Here is a 348-nt window from a genome sequence, read left to right on the forward strand (position 1 = left end):
CTCTGTGACGCCAGATCGAGCGCAAGATACAGCAGAAATCACCTGCACTGACGTGTCTGTCGAAGGTGACGCGACATACTGCATTCAGGGTCCCATCTGCAGTGGCTCGGGTAGCAATCCTACTGGTTCATTATGTCCAGTCAAAGGTGATATTGCTGTGAAGGATTGCAACAACGACACAATACCTAGCTGGACTAGTACTGGACAATGTGTGGCACCAGTTAACGCCACCTGCTCAAAACTAAAAACGAATGCATGGGGATGCGTTTTTGATGATAAAAGGGATAGTAAAATAAACGACACAAAGTCTTTGCCACCAGATCCAACCCAAGATACAACAGAAACCTT

At 46.6% G+C, this 348-nt stretch overlaps 1 protein-coding gene across 1 annotated transcript in view; it reads left to right on the forward strand.

Moving 5' to 3' along the window:
• PHALS_07442 (Six-bladed beta-propeller, TolB-like) overlaps positions 1 to 296 on the forward strand; it is a gene marked incomplete at both ends in the record, with an annotated part of 1,792 nt that extends 1,496 nt beyond the window's left edge. The window contains 2 exons of the mRNA XM_024720907.1: positions 89 to 209; positions 283 to 296. Of these exons, the coding sequence (XP_024586059.1) occupies positions 89 to 209; positions 283 to 296 (135 nt within the window). The remainder of the gene's footprint in view (positions 1 to 88; positions 210 to 282) is intronic.
• Between the last annotated feature and the right edge of the window lie 52 nt (positions 297 to 348).

The sequence above is a fragment of the Plasmopara halstedii genome (assembly GCF_900000015.1).
Source record: "Plasmopara halstedii genome assembly, contig: Scaffold_3109, whole genome shotgun sequence".
NCBI lineage: Eukaryota > Oomycota > Peronosporomycetes > Peronosporales > Peronosporaceae > Plasmopara > Plasmopara halstedii.